Here is a 25,697-nt window from a genome sequence, read left to right on the forward strand (position 1 = left end):
TGATTCATTGATTCGTTCAGCTGAATGGTATTTTTTTGCTTCCTGTCTCCAGCAGATCTATGTCTACCAAACAACAGGAATTAAAATTTCGTGGTGAGAGAACTGATACTATGATACACTTTAAAAATATTTGTGTTCTGGGCGCCTGGGTGGCTCAGTTGGTTAAGCGACTGCCTTCGGCTCAGGTCATGATCCTGGAGTCCCGGGATCGAGTCCCGCATTGGGCTCCCTGCTCGGCAGGGAGCCTGCTTCTGCCTCTGACCCTCCCCCCTCTCATGTGCTCTCTCTCTCTCATTCTCTCTGTCTCAAATAAATAAATAAAATCTTTAAAAAAAAATTTGTGTTCTTCTTATATAATCAGGGATTTTAATAAAGGGAATAACCCTTATTTATTGCTGATCAAACCACTAGGCTCTCTTCCCAGGGACTGTTCTACCACCCTTTCTGATAAAAAGATTTGTTGCCTATTTTATACATCTTATTGCAGATAATTTGTTTGAGGCATTATTGTTACACTGTTTTAATTTGACTAGAATGGCTCCAATTCCTTCATTATTTTACTAATTTGCTGCTCACAGGGAAGGAAGCAAAACAAAAACCAAAAAACAAGCCACAATAGGATATGGTGAAATGCTTTGAAAAGACAAGATATTTATTTTCACTTTTCTGGTCTAGTTTGCATGGTAAATAATAACGGATTTCTTTTGCTGAGCCTACTTCTCCCACCTTCATTCCTTGCCTTCCTTTTCCAATATTCAGGAGTATTACTTACTGTCTATACTCGCAATTTTTCTCCCCCTATTGTTTCTTAAATTTCTTCCTACCACTCCATGAATGGCTCTTGTGAAAGTCCCCAATAACTTCCTCGTTGTAAATAGAAGTGAAATTTTCAGTCTTCATCGTAATGGAAATGCTGTGGTACTTGTTCACCTTGGCAGCATCCCCGACTTCTCTTTTTCTCTTTCATCCACATTCCATTCTTCAGCGAATACTGTTGGCTCTACCTTCAGAAACACATCTAGACCCCACCATTTTTCATCTGGTTCAAGCTAATATTATCTTCTGCAAAAACTTCTTATCTGGTTTCTCTGCTTCCTGCCTTGCTTATCGTCTATCTATTCTTTGCTCCTGTTCTCTTCATCTGGAAAACTGACTTGCCCAAATAGCTTCATGGTCCAGTATCTCACTTCCTTCAGGTCCTTATTCAAATGTCACCTTCTCAGTGAAGTCTTCTCTGGACACCACTAATTAACATTGGAAATCCAGACACTCATTCTCCTTACCAGCTTTCCCCTTCTTCATTGCATTTATCATCTCACATACTATATGTTTTCCTCATATACTTAGTTATTCTTTGTCTTCCTCCTTCCCCTTCCATCAACCAGCATTTTTGAATGTTTTATTTCCCTGCTATATCCCCAGTTCATAGGGCATTGAATATTAAGAATCTGGCTCATAAAATTACCCAGTTATTTGTGGAAAAGGAATAAATTTTGTTGTTAACTAGGATAATTTTCATTGGGTCAGTGATAGTCTGAAAAAGCTTGTTTTCTATAGACATAGTTTACTGAAAGGGAGAATATTATACTTTCATATTCAACTGTAATTTTAAAATAAAAACTATTCATTAACGGTATTAATGAGTATTAATTCTACAAGCATTCTTTACTGGTTTGTGTGATTTTAACTTACCTGGCTTTGAAGAGTACAAGGTTCATTTTTAGATAATTTTTTTATTCGAGTATAGTTGACATACAATGTTATATTAGTTTCAACTGTACAACTTAGGGATTTGACAAATTTATAGATTATGCTATGTTCATTACAAGTGTAGCTACCATCCTGTTCTAGATCTTTCTTTTTATTAATGTGAGAATTGTTCTGGAGTCGCACAGTGCCGATCAACCTCCTGATCTTATAAACATTTTGGCAGGCATCAAACTAAGTAGAACATTGACATCTTGGGGTATGATAACTACTCACTTGTCAAACCAGTTTCTCCTCAGCTTTTCCTCATTATTCTCATTGTCTCATGTGTTGAATATTGCATTATTATTATTATTATTTTGAGGGTAAGCATCCCGGTCTTTGTGATTGCCCTTTCTTCCTGTCTGAAAAACATCATTGTGTTTCCTGAGGAAGCTCTGGAATCCTTATTCTCTCTAAAGTAGAAAGGAAATACTAATAAAAGAAGGGCTTTTGGACAATTTAAGTAAATGAGGACCTTAAAGTTAAAAAGTAGGCTACTAGATTTGCATGTAGGACTCTGCAGTTGTGGCATGCAGTGCTGCCAGACAGATGCCGAAGGACAGGGATCTTTCAAAACCCATTTTTTGGTCACAACTTTTTTCCTGGGACTAACACTGTTCATGAGTCCCCCTAGCTCTTAAGCAAGAGTCAAAATTGTACAGAACATAGAAATCATTAATAACTTTTCCATTATATGTGGGTGGTATTTGTGTGTCAGCGAAGAAATATTTTAGTATATATGCAGCTGCATAGGGTCTTCTAGGATGATACAATTTTGTAGGGGAACTGAAATGGACAAATGTTCTATCACAGATTTATACAAATAATAATTTTAAGAATAGATTGAATATAAGGACACTTTTGAAGGGTTGGGAAATGGTTTGATTTATTGGAAAAAAAGTTTCTAGAGTTATAAACTGGGACTCAGCAATAGTTTGAAACAAATATTTAAGATAATGAGTGGTTCAGAAAAACATCCAGAAGACTTTTAGATGTTGGTGTTTACTCAGCCATCCATTCATTGAATTTTTCTAACCCCACATAACCTTTTAAAAAAACATAATCTGGGTAGCTGGGTGGCTCAGTCGTTAAATGTCTGCCTTCGGCTCATGTCATGGTCCCAGGGTCCTGTTCTCTCTCTCCCACTCCCCCTGCTTGTGTTCCCTCTATCACTGTGTCTCTCTCTGTCAAATAAATAAATAAAATCTTTAAAAAAACCCCACATAATCCATACTCAGACTTTTTCCTGGTCCCAAACCCATATTTCCAACTCTTTTTTTTTTTTTTATTTGAAGGTTCCAACTCTTTTCTTACCATTTGCCTTTACACAACCTCCAACCACCTCAAACTCAATGGAATAATGATAACATACATTATTTGAGAAATTACCATTTATTTGCCAGTATTCTAAGTGCTTCATTTGTGTTAGCTGATTTAATCTTCAGAACAATTCTTTTTTTACCTTGGTACCTCAGCTTTATAGATGAGGAACTGAGACTTTAGGAGTTTAAGGAATTCTCCCAAGGTCACACAGATATTAGATGACGCTCTTGTGTACAAAGCCTATGTCCTTAACCATTGTTACTAGTTTCAAAATAGAGTTCCTTAGGTGTTCTTTCAAACTACTCCATTTATTGTTTTCCATATGTTATTGAATGTTATCACAGCCAGTATTCCTAGACCTGTTTCTCTTCTTCATTCCCTGCATCTGAATAGTTATATCTATTTCTTCCTTTTGCGTATCTCTTGGAACTGTTTCCTTTTATCTATTATTACTGCAGCTATCATAGTTTAGGTTCTTATCTCTTATCAGCTTACTAACTGGTCTCTTTGCCACAAGTATTGCCCCAACATCTTCCATGTTATAGCTTAAGTGATTTTTCTTAACTGGTTGTATTGTCACATTGCTTTTCTCCTCAAGATCCTTAGATAACTTCCTGTCATCTGTGGCATAATGTCCAGTCTCTTGCGTATGGCAAACAAGACCATTTGTAATCCACTGTTTGTCTTCACGTACATCCTTCTTTCCTGCCACTTCCTTTTATACATTCCATATTTCAGCCATATAGGACTGCTTAGAGTTCTTGTACACATACTATTTCTCCTATCTGGAATACTTTTACTCTATTCTCTCCTAGAGCCCATTTTATACCTTTAATATAGTGGTCATCATATGGGATGCTAAATGAATGTTTGTCTTTCCCCATTTCCAAGTACACTGTAAGCTTTCTGAGAGTTTGATTTATGTTTTATTTATATTCTTTATATCTCACCTATCTTTATATAGTCTTATTTACTTAGCACATAATGTATTTTATAATTTATTATAGTACATAATGTACCTACTGGCTCATAAGCTCTGAGTCAATCAACAAATGGATGGATGGTTGGATACACAAATAAAAACTGTATCAGTAGATTTATATTTGGTTTTGCAACTGAGGTAACACTCTTTAAAGACTGAGTAGTTGAGGAAAGTAGGAGAGATGGCTGCCTGATTGGATTGGTTAACACAGCCACATGAAGTTGGAAGAGTTTCCTTTTTGATGTTTGGAGATTGTGGCATATTTAGAAACCCCAGAAATTTTTTTTAGTGATAACATGCAAAATGGTTTGGATACTGAGGCTTGGAGTGTTGACTGATTTGCTTAAGCTTTTTCAATCAGGTAGTTGCCAGGCTTGAATTTGAGTCAGAGTCTTCAGTTTTACCTATTTTCATATTCTGCAGGTGCAGAATATACTGTATTTAGTCCAACCCTCTTATTTAGCCAATAAAGAAGGTAAAGAAAGTACTAGGGCAGTAATCGGTCCATGATTGCAGAGCTACTTAGGGACAGAGATTTCTAATCTCATGCTTTCTCCACTGTAAGAAGCAGTGTGGTGTAGTGGTCAAGAAGCTCAGTAAACCAGCCTTCTTGGACTTAAATCTCAGCCCTGCCATTTACCAGCTCTGTGGTTTGGGAAAATTCAGTAATCTTATCTGTAATATAACAATCTAACAAGTTAGAGATCAGTTATAGCATGATACAAAAAGTAAGTGCTTTGGAGACAGATAGCTTTGGTTGCATTTCTTTCTTTTTTTAAAAAAAGATTTTATTTATTTATTTATTTATTTACTTATTTATTTATTTATTGCATGAGGGTGGGGAGGGGTAAGAGAGAGGGAGAGAGAGAATCTCAAGCAGACTCTGCACAGAGTGCAGAGCCCCATGACCTGAGCCAAAACCAAGAGTCAGACACTCAACCGACTGAGGCACCCAGACACCCTGCCTAGGTTGCATTTCTGACTCTGCTGCTTAATCGCTGTGTAATTTTCAGCAAGTTATTTAACTTCACTCAGCTTCAGCTTTCCCATATGTAAAGAGTTTAATGCATGCATCTCAGGGTTCATATGAAGAGTAATTAAATAATTATATAAAATACTTTACACAGTATCTGACATGTAGTAAACACTAAATAAATAGTAGGTTTTTTTTTTTAAGTTTTTATTTTAATTCCAGTTAGTTAAAACACAGTGTAATATTAGATTCAGGTGTACGACATAGTGATTCAACACTTCCCTACAATGGTAGGTGTTTATTTAACGGTGGATGTCACCATTTACCAGTTCATTTAAGATCTATCCTAATATACTACTAGTATTGTCTACTAAATAATTATAGATATTTAAACCAATCATTTTTAAGAAAAGGGCTATAGTTAGAGTAACAAAGTATGGAAATAAAATTTGGGATAGATGGTGTCAGACCATCTGTATCAGAATCTCTTGTTAAAAATACAGGCTTCTTGTTCTCAACTCAGTTTACTGGATAAGACTCTTTGGAGATGGGACCTAGGAATCAGATAATTTCAGAAGCACCAAGGAAGGTTATTTTGATGTAAATTGCCCATGGATAAAATTTAAGAAATATTTATCTACAAGGTATGTGTTTTCTTGAGAATTGTTAACTGATTTAAATAGTTCATTTAAACCAACACGGATGATGCAATAAATGGAAAAATTTCTTAGTTAACTTGTTAGTATCTGCAGCTATAGGATCTGCATTTTTTGGTAGTATTTCAAGGTCATAAGAAATGCATTAATTCTTTTTTCAAAAATTATGTTTTAATTCCAGTATAGTTAAGATACAGTGTTATATTCATTTCGGGTGTACAAAATAGTGATTCAATACTTCCATAACACCTGGTGCTCATCATGACAAGTGTACTCCTTAATCCCCACACCTCCCCTCTGGTAACCATCAATTTGTTCTCTATAGTTAAGAGTCTGTTTCTTGGTTCGCTTCTCTCTTTTTTTTTTTCCCTTTTGCTTGTTTTGTTTCTTAAATTCCACATTTGAGTGAAATCATGTGGTATTTGTCTTTCTCTGACTGACTTATTTCACTTAGCATTATACTCTCTAGCTCCATTCATGTTGTTGCAAACGGCAAGATTTCATTCCTTTTTATGGCTGAATAATATTCCATTGTATATATGTACCATATCTTCTTTATCCATTCATCTATCAATGAGCACTTGGGCTGTTTCCATAATTTGGTGTTCTTTCTATTTCTTTCACGTATCTGTCACACTGTCTTTGGAATGTCTGATTATTTGTCTCCCTTCCAGATTGTGAGCTCCCTGGGGTAGGGACTTGGGATTTTCAGTGTCTAGCACAATATTGGGCCCATAGGAGGTATTTAGTAAATGTCTATTAAATGAATAAATCAATTTTTATGTATCTTTCTTGATTTATAATTGTATTCTTGAGAGGAGGTATTGAATTCAAACACTTAAATAATTAATTTTCTTACTAGAAATAGAGCAATTTTCAGTTGTTTAGTTTTACCCTATTTTATTAATGTTGAAGTTAGATAATATTTTTTATCTTTTTAAAAAGATTTTATTTATTTATTTGAGAGAGAGAGAAAATGAGAGTGCACAGAGGGAGAGGGAGAAGCAGACTCCCTGCTGAGCAGAGAGCCTGATGCAGGGCTTGATCCCAAGACCCTGAGATCATGACCCAAGCTGAAGACAGATGCTTAACCAACCGACTGAGCCACCCAGGCACCCCGATAATATTTTTTATCATAATCAAGTTTTCCCCCCTACATTTACTTAACTGCCTTATATTTCTTAATTTAGTCATTGGCATTTAATGTCTCAGGAATGGATGATGTAATAGGAAAGCCAGTTTTGGGACACCTGGGTGGTTCAGTTGGTTAAGTGTCTGACTCTTGATCTCGGCTCAGGTCTTGATCTTAGGGTGGTGAGTTTGGGCCCCATGCTGGGCATGGAGCCTACTTAAAAAAAAAAAGGCCACTTTTAAATTTCAGAAGCCTAAACTCAAGGATACGCAGTTTCTAAATAATAGCATTGTAAGGAAAGATGAAGAACTAGGCTGTCCATAGCAAAAGATTCTCTGGAATGGAGGAGGGGAAGAATTGGAAAGGAACTTTAGTTGCCAGTGTGCACCCTTGAGAAAGGGCTGTGTGTTTTTTCTCCATTAGTTGAGCCCCAGTTTGGGGTTAGGAGAGAGAAAGAAAATGATAGATAATTCAGATAATTACATTTAATATTATATATCAATTATACTTCAATAAAAATTAATTAATTAATTAAACATACAAATAAACAATTGAGTACCCACCATGTACTAGCAGTTATACAGGAGCAAACAAAACATGAATCCTACATTCACAGAGGTTACAGTTTAGAAGAGAAGAAATATAATATCATTTGACAAGTGCTTAAGTAAAAATATGTACAAAAAACAGAGGTACACCAGAAGACAAAATGATTAATTTCTAATAACATTTTTCTCCCCTTTATAATAGAGATCTAAAATCTTCAGGGTATTTCTTTTTGTGGAAAAAAAATCAAATTTTCCTTTACTTGTTATGTAAGCTAGAAGTATATGCATGCCTCAACTTACTACGTCTCCAATTATCAGCCTTTAAGCCCAGCGATCACAGTCTTTGTCAAATGGTCCTGAATGCATTTCTTTTTTTTTTTTTAAAGATTTTTATTTATTTATTGAGAGAGATAGTGATAGAGAGAGAGCATGAGAGGGGGAAAGTCAGAGCGAGAAGCAGACTCCCCACTGAGCAGGGAGCCCGATGCGGGACTCGATCCCGGGATTCCAGGATCATGACCTGAGCCGAAGGCAGTCGCTTAAACAACTGAGCCACGCAGGCGCCCCCTGAATGCATTTCTATTCCTAACCTGAAAATAATCAACATCACGCTTATTACAGAGTTAATTTTGTAGTTAAATAATCCTTAACTTGTCCTTTTTCTATACCATATTTTGAAGAATTACAATAAAATAATCATTATTCATGAGTCCCATGTTTCAGGCATATAGCATAATGATTCAACATATGTATACATTATAAAATGATCACCACAATAAACCTAGTTACCAATTGACACTATAGAAAGTTATAATTTTTTTTTCTTGTGGGAAGTTTTAAGACTCACTTCTTTCAAATTTGCAATACTGTATTATGGACTATAATCACCATGCTGTACATTACATCCCCATGGCTTATTTATTTTATAATTGGTCACTTTCACCCATTTCCCTAACCCCTTCCCCTCCTGCAAATTTATTGAATTGAGTTGAACTGGGTTAAGATGCTGTCTTCTAGTACTCAATCTACAGAGTAGGTCTTTTTTAGGTATTCCTGTATGGGTAAATTGGAGCAGAGTGAAAATCAAGTCTTTGTTTCAATATTCAGGATTAGAAAAATCAGTCATGAACTAAGAGAAGTGGGACTTCAGGGATCTCTTAAATCTGGATATTTGCCCAACATTGGAGTGGACTTTTTAATTACTTATTTCATATATTCCTTTTTTGGTAGTTGATTGCCTATCAGATTGGTGGCCAAGAACATCTGTAAAAAGGAGTAAGATTTGCCACCTTTAAACTCTAGGGTTATACAATGAGGTTCTTTATGGTATGCAACACTGGGGAGTGAGCATTCTTACCTTTCCTAAATGGTCAGATGTCATCATTTTTTAAGTTGTCAAGAAAGAACAGTTTGGGTATTTCTTGAATTTGTCAAATTCAGCTAAGCACTTTTAGATTGATAAATCTATTAAATCTACATAAGACACTTCAAGTTGTTCAGAACATTTACAGGTCCCAAAGGATAGAAGTACAAAGGAGACAACACTTAAGTAAATGATATGAACAGTGCTCTGACACATTGACGTATGTGAAAAATAGTCATTTAAAAATATTAATCTTGAGTTAATACTATTATCAACAACATAATATTAATGTTCAGAATATATTTCTGATCTTGTTGCCTACCTAAAGTTCAGGTCTTTTATACTAAAAAGAGTCAAAGCAAAGGACTTTCAGATCTAAGCCAGAACCCAATACTACCAGGATGAAAAAATGTTTTCTTGAAGTACTAGCGTTGGCAGTAACCTTTAGAATTCAGTGTCTTCTTCAAATACAATTAGATGTATCAAATAAAATATTAGATAGCCTCTTCTCTAAGATAAACACTATATTAATGTGCATATCTTAACCCCCAGGGCTTAAAATAGCAAAAGGAGGTAGGAACTGAAAGGACATTGGCTCCACGCTGACTTGCATACTTGGGGGGATTAGTAAAATTTGAGGTCAGCAAGAGTCCCAGGATGCCAGACGGATCAAGGAAGGAAGCACACCATGGTGGCTGTGTTCCTTTTCTCTTGGCCACTACATGGGCAGCTGGAAAGGAAGGTGGCTCTTCTGTTTAGTGATTTCTGTAATTCCCCTTTGCATGGTTGGCTTGTGTCCGATTGCTACTTTTATTTCATTCTTCAGAGAGGAAAATTCCACATTAGTATTGCTCAGTATGACAGGAAATAGCATCAGTAGCACAGTGCCTTGCACATAGTAGGACTGACTGAATGAAAATTGGACTGTTAGCTCATTCCAGTAAAATGTCTGGAACATTCAGTTCCTTGGACATATTCAGTCTTTGTAATACTTAATGTTATGTTTGAAATTATGGCTGTCAAATTGTGCTAATGAAATCTCACTGGGTTTCTAAATAGAACAGGCTACAGAGTAACTCATTTTTAATCTAGAATCCAAGGAAGCTTAACTGTAGTGGAAAGAGCTCTGGACTTGGAGAAATGTAAAAGTTACCTGGGGTATTTTTCAAAAAGTATATCCCAGCTATTTCCTTTCTTAGCCTCCACCAAGGACGTATCACAATCTCCAAGGTGGATAGTATGTAGTTGGGGAAAAAAAAAAACTCCTCACACAAGTTGGATTTTCTCTTCCCTAAGCTCTGTTCTTTTTACTTTCTGAGTTTGAAAAAGAATGGAGAAGTTGATTTCCAAGGGCCTATCTGTAAAACTCTATGGTTTTTTTAGTAAAAATTCCACTCCCTAGTGATGCTTTTCTTCCCAGAAGTTATCTATTCTATTCTTATCTTCTCATTGGGACTTGTTTATTATGTGGAAATATTTTCTCAGGATATGGGCCTTAATTCTAAAGTCTTTAGAGTGTAAGATAGAAGTAGTGGGTTAAATGAGGATCACTTTCTTTCCCCACTTTTCTTTTTGCTAAGCTAGCATTCAGTGTTTTGGATCAGAGAACTGTAGAGATATGGGCTTGCTGGATATCTAGAAGTAGAATGTCTGCTGTTGAAACTCTGGCTAAGTCCTGTTATGTTGATAGAAATAGTAGCTCTAGCGTATAGTGAACACTCAGGAAATAGTTGTTCCAGCAAAGTACCTACATGGTTTAATAATATACACTGTAGGAAAATATTGATTAAATGTAATTTAAAATACTATCTTATTTTTATTTTGCCTCTTGGAATAAAAAAGTCAGACTTTTTCGTAGTTATATTTGAATTCTTTTTGAATAAATATAAACTGGATGACTTAGGGTTTCCTAATGAGATAGAAATAATCTTTCTAGAGAGGTTATCACTTTTCTTCTATTAAGTTTGTGATAATCTACTATGGTCATGTGAGTGGAAAGAGAGCTTTTATTTATCAGTCCATGGTAGAAAGTCAAGTTGGACCCCAAATTAGCAAATTCCCAATCAGCATCTTGTTATTTAAGTCCTTGGTATCATCTCTATGTGCTGTGCACAGAGTTGCTACTCAAATATATTAATCATTATAGTTTATAAAAAATGTTTTCTTATCATCAAAATAATAGTTTATTATAACGAATTGTATTGAGAAGGTAAACAGATGAAATTTATTAATAATTCCACCTATGAGGAATGTTGTGGAAAATTTTGGTGTGTTGCTGAAAATAATTTAATATTCACTCCTGCTGATGAATGTTTTTTATACTTTTTTTTTTTTTAAGATTTTATTTATTTGAGAGAGAGAATGAGAGAGAGCACATGAGAGGGGGGAGGGTCAGAGGGAGAAGCAGACTCCCTGCCGAGCAGGGAGCCCGATGCGGGACTCGATCCCGGGACTCCAGGATCATGACCTGAGCCGAAGGCAGTCGCCTAACCAACTGAGCCACCCAGGCGCCCAATGAATGTTTTTTAAATCTGGTGAAAATCTTATTTAAGATAAGCTATCTGAATAATTTTTAGTCATACTCGTTTAACCCCTCTTCATTTGTAACCTCTGTACTCAGTCTGGGATTCAGTGATACATGGGCTTCATTACTTAAAATACTCTGGATCTACAATTAATTCTAGGAAATATGTGGTCACTCAACAGCCATTATCACCTTCTTTTCCCTACAAAAGAGCTCCTCTGACTCATTTTCTCCCATGGGTTAGAGAATCCTGTACTCCTCTTTTGTTGAGACTTTTAAGGCAGAAGGGTTACATGCTTAGGCTACTCTTGTCAGGTTCATTTTCTTTTCAAAATGCTTGAGTATCTTGATAATTGTTACTATCAAAATACTTTCTTTCCTTATTATTTTTATTGGGAAATCATAGAAAAATATATTTTATTTGTGATAGTGTGTGACTTACCCAAGTTTTTCATAATTAAAATATTGAAAGTATCTGTCTGCCCAATTCTTACTGAGTCAACAATGACTTAAATGATTTTGTTAATGCATAGTTCAGTCTCACTAAGGCATGTCAATTTTGATGTCATCTTTTCTGTTTTTAAAGACCCCATGTACTCGGAGCAGGACATCTAGTACACCTTATTAACATCCTCTTGTTTGAACTATGCCTCCTTCTCTGTGGGGTTCTGGGAATGAAGTGAAGTGCCTCAAAGTGTTAAAATCTGGCTGAGCTGGTTGGAGTCCCCCTTGGATGAGTCTGTATAAGAAGTTAGCATCTTAGGTGAGATTCTTAATGTCCACTAGACTTGCAGCATTGCAGGCTGTATTTTATACCAGTAGCCAGGTGTGGGCAGTGACACAGGGCTTGGGAGATCGCTCTTACCGGCCCAGGGATCCAAGGCATTCAGTGCAAAACCTGGCCAGCAGCCCGAGTGAGTAGGAGCCATGTGACTCTGGTGAGTTGGAGTGTGCAATTGCCTCCTGCTTCAGAGCTACCTGATCCGAATACTAAGCAGAGCGAGTGCCGGGCTGAGTGTAGGACACTGAAGACACTGCAGAGAAAGGTGCTTATTCCAGAGGCGTTACAAAACATGGAGATTAAAGACCAGGGAGCTCAAATGGAGCCGCTGCTGCCTACGGTAAGAGACAACCTGCTGTCACAGATTAACCGCGTTTGCTGCAAAACCTGTCAGGCAAGCGGTCGGCTGGCTAGATGCAGTGATCGTACTTTTGGGGTGGTGGATAGCTCCCACGACATATGGACAGGGGTCTCCTCCCATCTCGGGTGACTGAAATGCATAACGCAAAGCACATGATTTTTTCCCCCCTCTTCTCAATATGGATGCACTACGGTGATGAAATGTCTCATGTCTGTTGCTGTTGGAAGAGATGGCTAGGTTTTAGCAGCAGGGGCAGCTGTGTGTCTCTCTTCCAGCCGGTTTCTGCCTATCTCTGTTTCTCAGGCTGTGCAGTGGTGGCTGAAGACCCTGCAAAGAAGCCCCCCCCCCTTTTTTTTATCATATTCCATTCATGATAAATTTCCTCCCTATGCCTCACCCCCCTGGCAGTGAGGTAAGGGAATCTGCTGCTGTTGCAGCTCCAGAGATTTAGTCTGCAGAAACCAGGGGAAAGGAGAACAGGAGGATTTGTGTGTGTGTGTGTGTGTGTGTGTGTGTGTGTATTCTGTCAGTCTCTTAAAAGGAAATGTGTCATGGTTCACATACAAAGAAGGTGTGTGTTTTGGGGGGACAAGCAGACAATTCAGCGTTGAATATCTGAAAGGTTCCTGAATTGTCATTTAGAAAAAGCCTGTTTATTTCTGGGTCTTAAGACACCTCCCTAGATCTAATTCTTGGGTAAGTTGTCGGTTTGCCTATTCTCTCCACAATCTCTCTGGCTGGCTCACAGACTTTGTAGCTCTTCAGGCAACATCTTTCTCAGTCTGGAGCAGCTGATGTTGCTGTGTTCAAGGAAAAAAAGAAAAACAACAACAGCAACAGTATTTTCTTGACGCAACAGAAATGCCAAATGTAAGCTTCCAGCCATCTATCAGCACTATCACAGCTCAGAGCAGCAGAAATCTCCTCCCTGCGCCGAACCAGGAAAAGGGGCTCCTCTCAGCTCTCTGTTACTCAGGTTGGTGACCCACCTTGCAGACTAGGGACTGGCAGCAGGCTGTCCATTTCCAAGTCCATTTCTAGGCTTTGAACACATCTTTACATCAAATGATACCTCAGGGGGAGTGGGCAAATTCTGGGCCACTGTATTTTTAGGACCTTACCTCTCCTGCTGGGCTCAAAATCTGCAAAAGATGCCAGTTTGCATCCGGAATTGGCTGTGGCTACTGAGCATGCTCAGTTCTCCTCAGGACGCTAGATCTGGGCCGGGAGGGAGCAGGAGGATGGGAAGAATGCAGGCATCACTACCACGAATGCAGCCTAAATAAAGAGCAGGGGCAGTGAGGGAAAAAAGAAAGCATATCAATTAGCCTGCCTGCTTAAAAGTAGAGACATTTCTTTATGGATCAAAGTAGAGTTGTTTTATAAAAATGAGAGTAAAAGATTTGTCTATCTTCCCAAACTTGAATAGATACATAAATTAGGATTCTGTGGGTCCTCAGAATAAAGAATGACAAGAATATCAGAGAACAATTGTTCCTTGGATAAAGGGAAGGAACTATACATAGGAATTGAGGGATGGGGATTTAGTAAAGGTTAGGATATAGGGGGAAAACCCTGTTTGTAGGGGGAAGGGGTTTGGAAATTGTCCTAGAAAAGCAGGCTGAAGTCAGTTTGATGTGGCATATGAGTTGCCACTTGTAGGGAACACTTAAAGGGTTTGGGATGAAATGAGGATTAACAGGATGGATTTAGAAGGGGATAACATTACTGTGCTAGATGGGCAATCAGAGTGTGGCTTAAAGGAACAGAGGAAATGCAAGTGTGGCTAGAAAAGAAGGTTTATAATCAGTCTGATGGAAATTTTTGAAGAGTCAAAGATTGCATTTTATGTGGATAATGGCCAGTACAGAATAGTTACATAGTTACATACCTTAATGGCAAAAGATCATGCTGGCAGTTCATTATATGAAAAAGAAACTGGAGAGGCTAAAAAGGATGCTGAATTACTAGCCTACTTTTATATTTATATAGTATTTTCAGCTTTTCCAATTGCTTTTATGCCGCCCCTTTTTTAGTTTTCAAAACAATCATGTTAAGTAAAGCAGATTTTATTATTTTAATTTTAAAAATGAGAAATTGAGGCACAAGGAGTTGGAATAACATGTCTAAGGTCACACAGTATTGAAGCCAGGACTACAATATAGGTCTTCTAAAACTAGTTCAGAAAAAAAGCACTTTTTCTTTTTTTTTTTACATTACATTATTAATCAGTCTTATCATAATCAGATCCTGGACTGGAGTTTTTCTACTTGGAAGAGAAAGGAAGAAAGAGCTTTGGACTCTGTTTTAGAAAATTAATCAGATGACTTTGCAAATAATTATGTAAGAGGCAATATGGCATAGTATTTAAAAACAGTCTAGTAGGTCTCAGCACTGCTATTTATATGCTCTATGATCTTGGGGACGTGATAAGCCTTAGTTTCTTCAACTGAAAAATGGGAAGGGAATGGTACATATCTCTTGGGTTTTGTAAGGAGTGATTCAAATAATCGATGTGAAGTATCTGTGATTTAGTAAGTTCTCAATAAAACTTAGCAGCTAGTAGGGAGGAAAGGGAGGAAAACATTCTTTTTAAGCCTCCAAGGTTTACCTTCATTTACTGTATATAAAGTTCATTTTAAGGGTGTGAGTGAAGGAGGTCCTGACATGTTTCCTTTTTTTTCCCCCCTTAGTTTAAAGATAATTATTTAAAGATAATTTAAATATTAAATTATTTAAAGATAATTTTCTTTTGTTGGATGGGGCATCTTTGCATTTTATAGGCCCTTGTCACTCTAAAGGTTAGAACGTTCAGCTCTTCTAGGCCCAGAATACAGTCTGGCCTTGATAGCACCTGAAGCTATGGATCAAGCTGTGTTCAGAAGATTCCTCCATTTATTAAAAGTCTATTGTTGGCCAAACATTTTCTTGGGGCTGGGAATACAGCACTGAACATCTTAGATGGACAAAACCCTGTCCACATGGAGCTCACAATCTAGCTAGTCTATAGATAGAGCTTTATTTAACTTGTTGAGAAAAAGTGCTGTTTTCTCCTCAACTATTTAACCATTGTTATAAGCTGTTTGACTTTGGTGGATATGGAGACTATATGTCATAGTAATGATGGTGATATCACTTTAGTAAAGATAGAATTAATCTTTTGAAACGAAGCCAGGAATTTAGGATATTGCATAGGACTTCAAATATTTCATTGACATTCAGAGTTGAATTTGCTTCTAGGAGTAACCTGACAATCTTTAAATTACTAGACCATGGAAGAGACTTATAGGAGAATATTTTTATAACAAATATTTTTATCTTATGCCATTTAATTTGGGGTGATATTGTAGTGGTTCCATGTTGGATCCCTGCTAAAATTCTGCTGTCCTAAAAGGAACTTATTTTAAGTTGAACTTGCTTATAAAACTGCACACTGAGGTATGGAACTAGAGTAAAGATCACTTTTTAAAGGTAATTTGTTGGTGTAGAGTAGATGGTGGAATATTGTACCTTTTAAAAATGCTAATTGTAGATTTCCAAATGGCCCAATTTATTGTTTTATTTGTGAAAAAAAGTTATGAAAAATCTTCTATATTATTAAATTAAGGAAAGGGAAATGGGACTAAAATGTCAAATAACAAAAAGAATACATAAGTTGGCTAAGTAATGTTAGTATTTTTATTTTACTTAAATTGTAATTTAGATTATAATACTAATTTAAAGAAAACATACTCTCGTAGTAATACATAGGAAACAAGATGCCGTATAAGAAATCAATTCTCGGGCGCCTGGGTGGCTCAGTTGGTTAAGTGACTGCCTTCGGCTCAGGTCATGATCCTGGAGTCCTGGGATCGAGTCCCACATCGGGCTCCCTGCTCGGCGGGGAGTCTGCTTCTCCCTCTGACCCTCCTCCCTCTCATGCTCTCTGTCTCTCATTCTCTCTCTCTCAAATAAATAAAATCTTTTAAAAAAAATTTAAAAAATCAATTCTCCTTTTCCCCTTTATAACTTGAATTATTACTCTACAGTAGTGAGTGACTATAGAAATAAACATATGTATAGGATGCTAAGGTAGCTAATGAGTGGTAGAGTCTAAAGCCTACAAGTATTAAGTTTATGCTAAAGATATTGAGGTCAGATGAGGAAGTGAGATCTCTTTTCATGGAGAATTAGAAAATATCTGGACAAAGTTCTGGAACTCAAATAGAGTCAGCGAGCACAGCCAAAAAAAAATTCACACTTCCAAGGTATCATTTCTTTCTAACCTTAGGATGGTGGTTGCTTCAGAAGTCTAAACAGGGCAAGACCGGCTACAGTGTATTGCAAGATGCTTCAAGTGAATGGGGAAATGTGGGTGCCACGCTCAACACTTTTGTGTAGAGAAACTCTACCTTTCCTACCATTTTCATACCTCATAGGATACATGACACTTGATCATTTGGCTTTCTGTGAGAATACCACTTTCAATCTGTATAGTAATATTAGTTAAGTTTTATTTATTTTTAGATAAATGTAAATTAAAGTTCTAATATATTGTCTCACGTAAAAGAGTTGTTTCAGATACCCCTTGGAGGTATGTTGCTCATTTAGAAAAAGGGAATAACTAATATTTAATGCATCTATTTTATGGAATCATAAATGTTTTGGTTAGAAAAGGACTATAAAGCTCAATTGCATATTTTGGACTAACTCCTTAATTTACACATGGTGAAACTGGACACCCAGAGATAAGAAGATGTATTTAAGGTCATTCTGCTTACACTAGTTAATGGCAGAGCTTGGCCTAGAGTTCAAATCTCTTGTTTCTTTCCATCTTTGTATAGTCCCTCTTCTATTTTTTTAAAGATTTTATTTATTTATTTGACAGAGAGAGAGAGAGCGTGCGCACAAATAGGCAGAGCGGCAGGCAGAGGGAGAGGGAGAAGCAGGCTCACACTGGGATCATGACCTGAGCTGAAGGCAGATGCTTAACCAACTGAGCCACCCAGGCGCCCCTGTGTAGTCCCTCTTCTAGCATAGAGTAAACATCTGATTAAAATGATGATGGTAATTAGACAATCTTTATGAAGTGATAAGAAATATTGTCTCAGGCTCACACTAAGCACAGACATCTCTAGTCTTCATGATGATTCTGAAAGGTTGCTAATGTTATCCAGCCTTACAAGTAAGAAACTGAGGCTGAGAAGATTGAGTAAGTTACTCAGATTCACATAGCTAGTAAGTACTGAGATAGGATTTGAAAATATTGCATCTAATTAAAAAGTGACTGTTCTCTTTAATTAGAACCAATTAAAAAATAAAAGGAATACCATTATAAAATGGGCTTTCTCATCTACTTCTTCAAAAGTGAAAGTATTCTGATATAAGATCTTATAAAATTAAGATACTGCAGGCCACATATTGCATGATTCCATTTATATAAAAACTTCAGAATAAGCAAATCCTTAGAGACTAAAGTAGATTAGTGGTTGCCAGAGCCTGGGGCAAAATTGAAGAGTGATTGCTAACATCTATGGGTTTCTTTTTTGAGTGATGGAAATATTTTGGTGTTACATAGTGGTGATGTTTGTATAACATTGTGAATTATACTGAATTGTATACTGCAAAATGTCAAATTTTACCTAAAAAATATCGCAAAAAAATGTAAGTTATTGTTTAATCATTATCACTAATAGGGAAAAAACATAGGATCTAAACAATTCTTATGTAAATCATATTTATATATATAAATCAAGAAAAGGGCAAGTGGAATATATATTCGTGAAAATTTACAATGCACATATACATATACGCATATGCACACACACACACACCCTGGATAGTCTTTACCACAAAATTTATTCTTTTTGTCAAGACAATGCTGAGGTTGGTCAGGGTTTCAGTAAACTATTTGCAGACCTAGAGGTCTTTTGGAATATATCTTCAAAGCTGAGTTAAGAGAGTATATAGCATATCCTATGTATGGGAGAGGCAGAGAACTATTTAATTTGGGTCAAATTGTTATTTTTTTCCCTCCAAATCATTTTTCTGAACTTTCTCTTGATATACTTTAAACTTTAACATAAGGAACATCAAAACACCTAAATTTCTAGGAAAATATATATTTTTTCCATTATACCTCACATTGTGTTACCAACATTTTTTTAAGGCCATTGTTGGTCTAGCCTCATATAGTGTTATGTTACTATGGATTATAATAAACTCCAAGGAAAGCATCGATTCATTATCAGTCATTTTATAGTGATTTTCAAAGTATGTTTCTTCTAAGATCTTATGATGCTTAAGGAGATTTTTTACATATTATAATAAATGCATATAATATATACATATATATAATTTACATATCATAAAATTCTCCCACTGTAAATGTACAATTCAATGATTGTCAGTAAATTTACAGAGCTGAGCAACCATCACTGCAATCCATTTTAGAACATTTCATTGTCCCAAAAAGCTTTCTCCAGCCCATGTGTAGTTAACAGCCACTTCTTCTGACCCTAAGCAATAATTAATCTACATTTTGCTGATTTGCTTTTTGCCTTTGTAGATTTGCCTTTTCTGGACATTTAACATAAGTAGAATTGTACAGTAGGTAGTCTTTTGCATCTGGCTATTTTTACTTAAGTGAACCATTCTTGACGTCCATTCATGTTGTAGCATGTATCAGAAGTTTGTTCCTTTTTATTGCTGGAAAGTATCACATTGTATGGGTGACAGACATTTTGTTTATTGAGAATTTGGTCATTTGTATAGTTTCTAACTTTAGGCTATTATAAATGGTGCTGCTATAAATTTTCATGTATATGTCTCTGTGTGGACATATATTTACATTTCTCTTGGGTAGAGTCCTATGAGTGGAATTACTGGATCATATAATGAGTTTATGTATAATGTTCAAAGAAATTGTGAGACTCTTTTTCAATGAGGTTGTGCCATTTTACATATACCACCTGTACCATAATATAAGGGTTTTGGTTTCTTCACATTTTTGCCAACACTTGATATTGTTTGTCCTCTTGACTGGTCATTTTAATGAGTGTGAAGTGGTATGCTGTTGTGATTTTGATTTGCATTTTCATAATGAGTAATTGTCTTAGTCCATCTGGTTACTGTAACAAAATATCATAGACTGGGTGGTTTATTAACAATAAAAATTTATTTTGCACAGTTCTGGAGGCTAAGAAGTCCAAGATCATAGAGCAGCAAGCTTGGTATCTGGTGAGAGCCCATTCCTGGTTTATAGATGGGCATCTTTTGGCTGTGTTCTCACATGGCAGAAGGGGAGGAGAGCTCCCTGGGACCTCTTTTATAAAAGACCTACCCAAAGGCCCTACCTTCTAATACCATGACTTTGAGGGCTAGATTCCAATATACGAATTTTGGGGAAACAAAAACATTCAGTCTATAGCACTAATGATGTTGAACGTCTTTTTATGTGCTTATTAGCCATTTATATATCTTCTTTGATGAAATGTCTATTAAAATATTTTGTTCATTTTCAAATTGGTTATTTTGTTGTCTTCTTGACTTAAAAGAGTTTTATTTTTTAAATTTTTTTAAAAGAATTTTATTTATTTATTTGACAGAGAGAGACAAAGCGAGAGAAAGAACATGAGCAGGGGGAGTGGGAGAGGGAGAAGCAGGCTCCCCGCTGAGCAGGGAGCCCGATGCGGGGCTCGAGCCCAGGACCCTGGGATCATGACCTGAGCCGAAGGCAGATGCTTAACGACTGAGCCACCCAGGGCCCCAAGCGTTTTCTTTTATGTATATATGTGTATATATTGGATACAACTTCCTTTTCGGAAATATGATCTGCAAATATTTTCTCACTGTCTGGCCTTGTCTTAACTTTTTTAGTGGTGACTTTTGGAATACAAAAGTTTTTAATTTTGACAAAGTGCAATTTATCAATTTTTTTCTTTTATTGATTGCGCTTTTGTTATTGAATTTAAGAAATCTGCCTAAACCAAGCCCACAAAGATTTTTATTGTATGTTTTTTTCTAGGAGTTTTATAGTTTCAATTTTTACATATAAATCAATGATTTGTTTTGAGTTAATTTTTGTGTATGGTGTGAAGTTAGAGTCTAAATTCTTTGCATATATATATATATCCAATTGCCCAAGCACCATTTGTGGAAAAGGCCACCTTTTTCCTTTGAATTTTCTTGCCAGCTTTGTTGAAAGTAACTATCAATAGAAGGTCATTTTTTCTGGGCTCTGAGTTCTGTTCTGTTTATCTATATGCATTTCCTTACCCTAATACCACATTGTCTTGATTATTGAGGTTTCATGTGAAATTTGAAATCAAGTAGCAATTAAGTTCTTCATCTTTGTTCTTCTTTTTCTAAATTGTTTTGGCTATTTTAGGTTCTTTGTACTTCCATATGAATTTTAGGATCTACTTATTGATTTCTACAAAAAAAACCTGCAAAGATTTTGATAAGGATTGTTTTAAACTTACAGATCAATTTGGGGAGAATTGCCATCTTGGCAATATTGAGTCTTACAAAACAAATACATGGACTGTCTCTGTCTATGTATTTAGATCTTTAATTTCTTATGGCAATGTTTTGTAGTTTTATTTTCTTTTTAGTGAGGACTTCTAAGTACTATATCAAGGTTGACACAAAAATCTCTGGATGCCATTTACATACAAGTTCCTATGTTAAGTTTAGGCCATTTCCAAATAGTTCAGGACTCCAAGGGTCTTCCAAGAGAATGGAAATAGTGATTAATCTATGAGATTGAGTGGGATAGAGGGATAAAGTATTATAGCCAAAGACTTGGTATGGTTTTGACTTAGTGATAAAGTCCTTACATCAGTATCATCAAGACTTGATGATTCATTATGAAAATTATGCTCTAAGGATCTAATAAGCAAGTTTTTTTTAAGAAGAATTTCCCCATTGCATATTGAATGTGTTAGGTTGCTGGAGTGCCTCCAACATTTATTGTACCTATGCTTCTTCTAGCTTATTCTGAGAAACCAATATTATTTAGAGGTGATTGCTTCCTAAAGACTTTTTTTTTATTAATGGGGCTTTGATATCAAAGATGATAACCTAGTCACATTCCAGAAAGCAAGTGCCATAAAAAGTAGTTAGGTATATAACTGCCAGATGGAATCAAAACCGCTCTGCTGATGAAGCACATTTCATTATTGTTAGATTCACTCTGTTCCTTTCATAAGTACAGAGGTGATTTTCTGTTGATATTTAAGCTGCTCTTGGAATAAGCCTATCCAAACTCTTCTGATTTGCTCAGAAACAAGATTGTGGTTAAAAAATGGAAAACATGTAGACATCAAGACATAGACCTAATGTATAATTTAATTTGTTATTTAAGTGCATATCATGTACCTCGTGTTTTATTAATGAATAATGTTATGATATAAATGCCTGCCCAAAAATCTGATATTATATAATTTTACAAAGCACTTCCAGGAGATATTTTTTTTTCCTTCTAAACAAAGGGATTGTTATTGAAACTTTGAACTCAAGCTGCATCAGAATCATTAAGAGGGCTCATTAAAAAATGCAAGTTCTGGGACTTACTCAAACTTGAAGACTTGAATATCAAGGAGGTAGTGCCAATAAACAAGAAATATAAAAACTGCATAGGTGATTCTTATGTACACTAAAGTTTGAGAATATTTACCTTAAAAAATTAACTGAAAACTTATAGTATGTCTGAATTGTTTTAGCTGTGGGAATGCTAGAAGACCAAATCTTGCAAAGAAAAAAAAGAGAGAGAGCTATTTTTTATAGATCATAATGGATTACAAAATTGCTTACTGCTTATTTTACTCATTTAGCATTTATTACATATTACATATCACTTTGCAATTTATATGTATATATAAAATTACTTTTACTCATATATAAATACACATACATATAACTTGTTTCCTTAATTAGAGTGCTAGATTCTTAAAAGCAGAGTCTATTTCACATAATTTTGTGCTGCTCTCTAACAGAGCCAAGTGCAGGCAAGTCCTTCTTAAACATATCATGGGTAGTATATTAAGGAGTAACATTAGTAGACATCAGTTGTCAAGAGCTTAAACTTTGGAGTCAGACCGTTCTAACTGTTCCAATTAAGTATGTATGCCAGCTTTGGCAAGTTTCCCAGCTGTTCACAGCCTCATTTTTCTTACCTATAAAATAGGAATGATAACAATAATAATATCTACCTTGCAGGCTCATGAGAATCAATAAATTATGTACATATAATGTACATAATTATGTATACACATTCATATATAAGTTATACTGTTTGGAAGAATTACTCAAAAATGATAGCTATCATTGGTATGACTACTGGAGTAATATTCTCCTTTGATTGAAAATAATTGCACCAAAGATTTTTATACCCAATATGCATAGTTAATAACGAATTATTGATTTAATAATGCTTAGTCAATAACTTGATTTATCCATTTGAGAGTAATAAGATGCAAGCCAATAATATAATCTGGTAAGTATAATAAAATATATTTTTCCTAATTCTAAAATTAATACTTATTCTTTAAAGTGGGTTAGAAAACACAGAAAAGCAAATATAAAAGAAAAAATTCATTTTGTTATTTTTTAGCTTCTTATTTTGAGACAAATTTTGCACATAATAATTGCAACAATAGTACAAAGAGTTCCCATATACCTTTCATTCACTTTGCCATAATATTAACGTCTTACATAACTATAGTTAATAATCAAAAGGAAATGAACATTAGTACAATTCTGTTAAATAAGCCACAGTATTTATTAGGATATCGAAGGACTAATATCATTTTTCTGTTCTAGGATCCCATTTTGTGTTTAGGTATCATGTCTCTTTAATCATCTCCAATTTGCGAGTTATTCCCTACCTTTCATAACCTTGACACTCTTGAAGTATACAGGGTATTTTTTTTTGGTAGATTCACTCTCCATTTGTGTTTGTGAGGTTCTCATAATGAGATTGGGGTTATGCATTTATTGTCAAGAATACCACTGAAGTGATGCTTCCTTCTCAGTGAGTTATATCAGGGGATAGATGAAGTCTTACCTTGGGGGATGTTAACCTTGATTAGGGAGGTCTCTGCTGGGTTTTCTTTTTTCTTTTCTTTTCTTTTTTTTTTAAAGATTTTATTTATTTATTTGACAGAGAGAGACATAGCAAGAGAGGGAACACAAGCAGGGGGGAGTGGAGAGGGAGAAGCAGGTCTCCCGCTGAGCAGGGAGCCAGATGCGGGACTTAATCCCAGCACCCTGGGACCATGACCCAAGCCGAAGGCAGACGCTTAACGACTGAGCCACCCAGGCGCCCCTCTGCTGGGTTTTCGACTGTAAAATTAAAAATCGCCCCTTTGTAATAATGAATATCTTGAGGAGATACTTGAAGACCATTGCGAATGTCCTATTTTTCCTCAACTCTTTGCCCACAAATTTTAGTGTTCATCAGTGACTATTTCCTGTTTATTATTTACGTATTACTGTGGTATTTGCCTATAGATTTTCTGTCTCTTTCTTTCTGCGTTCCGAAATCGGGGTTTTTTCTGTAGGGAAGAGCAGTCACATAGCCTCCATTTATTCATTCAATTGCTCATTTCAGTACGGACTCAGAGCTATTTATTTTATTCTGTGGGCCATATTCTAACACTCTCACTTCCAGTTTTGTTGCTCCAGCGTTTTCATCTTTGGACAGTAGGAGCTCCTTCAACAAGCTCTCATTCTTTTTGAGCACTTCCTTAGTGTTTGGCGCTAAGATTTCCCAGGGTCATCTTGTATTTTCTCTGCCTCAGCCCCAGAATTGGTCATTTCTTCAAGGAGCTACTAGGCGAATTTTTGAGGCTGCGTATAAATATTGCCAAAATTCCTTCCAGAAAGATTATAGAACCGGTTTTTATTTCTACTAGAAACCTCACAGGTATTTTTAAAACGTTGGTGATTGACAACATTTTGCTAACACTTTCTTTTGTATTCCATTTCCAACTTTACTATAGGTTGTGTTTCTCTCTGAAGTATTTTTTTTTTTTAAATCACAGTTCTGAAGACTGTTGAACGATTTGGAAAATTCTTCAGTTTGTTCACCTTACTCAAATTACTACCAAAATTCTGCTTATAGTTACTAGCTTATCTTTTTTTTATATATATACAGGGCTCCTTTGTACAGTGAAGATATGAAACTCTAGCCCATCATTGCAGATCCATACTAGATACCATTTTGGCCATGAAAATTTTCAGTCATCTTTGAATGAATGAAATATTTCCCCTACTTCTTCAAAACCACAGACATTCTTTAAAACATTTTTTTTTTTTTAAGAATGAAGTTCATAGAGGTCCGTTTCACAAGGTGTTTCAGTGTCTTATCCTTTTTCTCAGCCTAACTGATTATTAGTCTATGATAGGCACTCAGGTTTTATTTGTTGCATTAAGATGATTCTTATGTACAGCATTTTCATCTTTACCACTCCTTAAGAAGAGACTGTCATTCTTATTTGAACCATCCAGGACCTTTCATGTCACCAAAACCATGTTGAAGAAGTACCTGAAGATCCTGATGACAAACTTGACAAAAGTAAAATTCTTAGACCTTTCTATATGTTGTTACTTAAATAAAACATGATGATTTGGACTGTGCTCATAACTCTCTGATTTAATAATTCTTTTTATCTTTATGTGGCTTGAAAAATATAATTAGTTCTTAAGAACTGATATTAGGGTTAATCTACTTTAATTCAAATAATTTAGTAAACAATTGTATAACAGAAATTGTTTTACATTTGTCTTGGCATTGTAAGCTAGTACTTTCTATTTAGTTTTTAACATAAATATCCATTATAAATGGTTATCATAAGAACTAAACAACAACAAATCTTGAACATCCACTCTTTTAGCTTGATATTAGAAACTGCTGCTAATAAAGGAGCTGGAATTTCCAGTACAGACCATTTCTGTAACATAAAGTAATATAATATCTTGCCAAATCTTTAGGAGGACAAAAATGCAGAAATGAGGAACTTAATATCAACTTTGTCCGCTTAAAAGATCAGTGAAGATTTCTCATAATTCAGGAAATTTTAACTATGGTATATCCATTTAAAACATTCCGAATCGGGCGCCTGGGTGGCTCAGTTGGTTAAGCGACTGCCTTCGGCTCAGGTCATGATCCTGGAGTCCTGGGATCGAGTCCCACATCGTGCTCCCTGCTCAGCAGGGGGTCTGCTTCTCCCTCTGACCCTCTTCCCTCTCGTGCTCTCTGTCTCTCATTCTCTCTCTCTCAAATAAATAAATAAAATCTTTAAAAAAAAAAACAAAAAAACC

The 25,697-nt window shown here is 35.8% G+C and overlaps 1 protein-coding gene across 1 annotated transcript in view; it reads left to right on the top strand.

The window, feature by feature from the left end:
• Positions 1-12,147: 12,147 nt before the first annotated feature.
• SLC4A10 (solute carrier family 4 member 10) overlaps positions 12,148-25,697 on the top strand; it is a 299,454-nt gene continuing 285,904 nt past the window's right edge. Inside the window, exon 1 of the mRNA XM_044913311.1 lies at positions 12,148-12,371. Within this exon, the coding sequence (XP_044769246.1) occupies positions 12,324-12,371 (48 nt within the window). The 5' untranslated portion in view covers positions 12,148-12,323. The remainder of the gene's footprint in view (positions 12,372-25,697) is intronic.

The sequence above is a fragment of the Neomonachus schauinslandi genome, chromosome 3 (assembly GCF_002201575.2).
Source record: "Neomonachus schauinslandi chromosome 3, ASM220157v2, whole genome shotgun sequence".
In the NCBI taxonomy this organism is placed as follows: domain Eukaryota; kingdom Metazoa; phylum Chordata; class Mammalia; order Carnivora; family Phocidae; genus Neomonachus; species Neomonachus schauinslandi.